Source organism: Rhamphochromis longiceps, linkage group LG2, assembly GCF_057381845.1.
Source record: "Rhamphochromis longiceps isolate RC_006_pf linkage group LG2, R_longiceps_female_GT1.1, whole genome shotgun sequence".
Taxonomy (NCBI): Eukaryota; Metazoa; Chordata; class Actinopteri; order Cichliformes; family Cichlidae; genus Rhamphochromis; species Rhamphochromis longiceps.
In genome coordinates, this window is record NC_140558.1 from 21,950,661 (window position 1) to 21,954,433 (window position 3,773).

The window sequence follows — 3,773 nt, forward strand, 5'->3', positions numbered from 1 at the left end:
AGTGACATGGACAATATTCCCCTGTTATTCACCAAAATGAGCAAGAATTCCTGTTACCCCCCCGTGCCTTCTGGAGACCCCACTTCCCTGTGGTTAATTCACCCGACGGGCCCCCCCCCCCCACCACAAAAAAGCCCTTTTTACCAGAGAAACCAACTTTTGTGAGGATGAGACACGTTTTAGATATGAGACAGAAAACGCTTCATTTTCCTGCTCGTCTGTCTGTCTCCCCCCTCGTTGCTTTGCCAGCTTCTCTAATCACGCTTTGCCACTCTCTCGCCACCCCCACCCCCCTCTCTTTCTTCAGATGCTTGGTTGCGAGCAATAGAGCACTGCCTCTCGGCTTTTGCAGGTTTTTCTGATTTTCCTGAAGTCCCTTTGATATGGAAATTAAATGACTCCACTCAATGTCAGAATAGCTGAGGCACAATCTCAGAGTTAGCAGTTTCGACACTTTCTGCCTTTTTTTCTCTTTTTCTGAGAGCAACACATTGCAGAGAGACACAAGCACAGTCAGATGATTATTGCACACTTTTGCTGAGCATTATTGAATTTGATATGTCCACCTGCACAAAGGGAACTTTTTCAAAAAAAACCCTCAGGGAGCAAATTTTGATAAACTCCAATTGTATCTGTAAGTCGCCTTCCCTGGAGAAAATTCGGCTCAGTTGCCTGAAATGTGACACCCTATAAAGAATAAAACAGAAATGTCGCAGTCTTAATGAGCTCATCTGAGCAGGACTGTTTGAAATCTGACAGCCGGAGCATGGAAACCTTAAGTGTTTGTTAGCCCTTCAGGCTAAACCCTGACTCAGAGAAAATGACTCAAGATAAAAGAAAATAGTCTTGAACTTTTTTTTAAAACATGGCACATATGGAAGCCTGGTGTAACATATTGCAGGATACTGATATCACAGGTGACACTGACTGCACATGTGGCAAATATGAGCTGCTGAAATGTATTTGACCTCAGGGCGTGCCTTGTTGAGGTAATGAAAATCTGAAATAAAACCATGTCATCAGGGAACCACCTTAATTTCCCTGTTCAGTTTAAAGTCTTAACTTTAACCTTCCCTGCTGCTCTATTTTATTACTGAGGACATTATAACTCTGGGATGTGACGGCACAGAGCGGGGTCCATCAACTACATGGCAATCAAGGCACAGGAAGTAACACTTGGCACCAGGTTCTATTTTAGTCAAATGTAACATCTTGTGAGAAAGGCTGGATTATTAAACACAAACATCCTTGTGGCTCAAAGCCTCAAGAAAGCAAAAGCTTACTGGATCTCAGAGGGTTTGTACTAATTTAATTAAACAATTAAATTGTTTGGAATATCCATCATCAAAGTGCCATATAAACTAAGAGGGACAGAACTCCAATGTAGGTCCTGTTTTGTAGACTCAGATCATCCACTCTGCTTTATTATTTTAGTTTGTTTCATGTTTTTTAATCAATATTTAGGGACATTTCCACACATCTAATCTAAACATTTCTATACAGAATCCCAGAATAGGGAAGTTTTTACAGACTGCATACAGTATGAATATAATCAGCGATATAAAAAAGGATGAGGCCTTGCTTTTCCTGGGTTTGTTGAGTTTTGACTTTTCCGTCCTTTATATAAGCAGTCGGAGGTGTGGTCCATGGCTCAGCTGCTCAGACCACACCCCGCTGCAATGGCTCCACTGCATGAAAGATGCAAACACCCGGATCACCCGGTGGTATCTGGCTTTACAGCCCTGTAAATTTCAGGAGATCCACAGGCCGGGGGCGCAGTTTTCTCTCCCGCTTGGGGGAGAAGAAGTAGGTTCGGCTGGATGTAGCCGCAGCTTCAGTCAGGGTTATGTGGCGGGGCTCAGCTGCAGGGGAGGGATGCCGCACTGAGCTCAAGGGGTGGTGCCAGGCAGGTGAGTGGACAGGTGGTGGTGATGACACTGACGAGCTCGCTACTGTTTTTAGAGACGCTGGAGTCGAGAGGTTTTCCTAGCTTTAGTTTTCTTTATGGTTAAAGCTATAGTTCACATTTATTCCTTGTTTCACTGTATCCTGCCCACCCTCTGTTCCCCATGTGTTCTGATAAAGTCTCCCGTTAGCAGTTCTCCTGTTAACGGGAGAACTGCTAACGGGAAAAAAAAAGTGCGACCGCCTTCGTTTGGCTCTCAGCGAAGGCGGTCGCACTTTTTCTCCTCTCCTCCTTACCCTTATCTTCCCTGCTTAGCCTCTGTGTCCTTGTCTTGTCTCGTGTGCATTACTTTCCCTGGAACAGTCTCTCACTGTTGTTCTCTAAAACCTAAAAGAGAATTGTGGATTTGATCAACTGGTCTTTGAATGCTATTGACACCCTTTTCTCAACGAGAAGTCTGGGCTCGGGAGAGCCCGAGTGCCCTGGAGGGACTTTCCCTGCCGGATACACGATGGACGGGTGGCAGAACTGGAGGGTCATGTGCCTGGCGGGACTGTCGATCGAGGACGCTGAAGATATCTATCTATTCGGAACCATGATAACAGGGTTCTTGCTGATCGGAGCTGGCTTGGCCCTGGTTTATCGGAGAAATAAGAGAGCGGAACCGGCTGTTCAAACCCCCCCAAGGCTGCCTGCTGGAATCGAAGCGATGGGACGAGGCGCGACCTCTCACAACGAATGCTGCATGGTTAACACCTTGGAGACGCTTACAGCTGCTGTGAAGGCTCAAAACAACACCATTGAGTGTATGGGGGGATACATCAGAGAGAGGTCTGCTCAGAATGAGACCCTTGAGCGAAAGTTGGATCACATCGCGGAACGGATCACTGCAGTTGTGAGGTCTCAGAATCAAAAGAATGACAACACCATGGAACAGAAGTTTGATACCATCATGGAGAGGCTCGCGGCTCTCCAACGGGAGATTGAGAGACCAGCGTCAGAGTGTTAAAGAGCAGCTTGAAATTCTCCTGAGCTGCTCGCATGAAAAATCAACAAAATCAACATCGTAATGCGGACACCACCACGGCGCCAGCTGCAGGCCCAAGGCTGGAGCCGAACAATCACTCCCTGATAACGACTGTGTGATGACTATTCTTCCCATCCCATGCAAGGCCATCTGGATTGGCTGGAGGACTGTTTACTTAGCCTGATAGGGCGAAGGACACTGTCTCAGCTGAACTATGGACACGCACACACATACACTTACACTGATAAGCACTCACTCATCCCCCCTCCCTTTCCAACGCCTTCGATGCTTGTTGCCCCCTGGGAACACGAGGCGGGTCTGGGCCCGCGCTGGAGTCGGCGCCGTTGCTAGGATGGCTGCTGCAGCCAGGCAACATGTGTTGCCTGGGATTACTCCTCATCCCCTACCCAACCCTGTGGCTTGTCATGTCTTCACAATGTTGTGCTGTGGACATTCATGTGCTTTTTTGTGCAGAGGAGTTTTTTGTTTCCTGTTCTCGTGCTGTCCTACCATGGAAGCACAGCATGAGTGGAGGTCTCTTTTTTTTCCTCTTGTACCTTCCCGTTGTTATGTACATTTCAGTGTTTTAAAATAAGATTTGGTATAATGTTCTTTGACCAGTGATCTGTTTGATTAAATTTTGGCAACGCTACCGATCTCCGACTTGTAAGCCCATGTGATGTCTGTGTTATGTGTGTAAGGTCGGGGGCGGGGGGGGGTCCCATTTCACTGCAGGGCAACCTGCTTGTGACAAATAAAGCTTTGATTAATTGATTGATTGATTGATTGATTGTATTGATTTTTACTTTTTCATTTTAATTTAATTGCTTAGTGCAGAAA

At 46.5% G+C, this 3,773-nt stretch overlaps 1 protein-coding gene across 1 annotated transcript; it reads left to right on the plus strand.

Annotated features, from left to right (window-relative positions):
- Positions 1-1,646: 1,646 nt before the first annotated feature.
- On the plus strand, positions 1,647-2,915 carry LOC146677166 (uncharacterized). The gene is made up of 2 exons (XM_085379384.1): positions 1,647-1,724; positions 2,301-2,915. The coding sequence occupies exons 1-2, from the start codon at positions 1,647-1,649 to the stop codon at positions 2,913-2,915; spliced, it is 693 nt and encodes a 230-aa protein (XP_085235510.1).
- Positions 2,916-3,773: the final 858 nt, after the last annotated feature.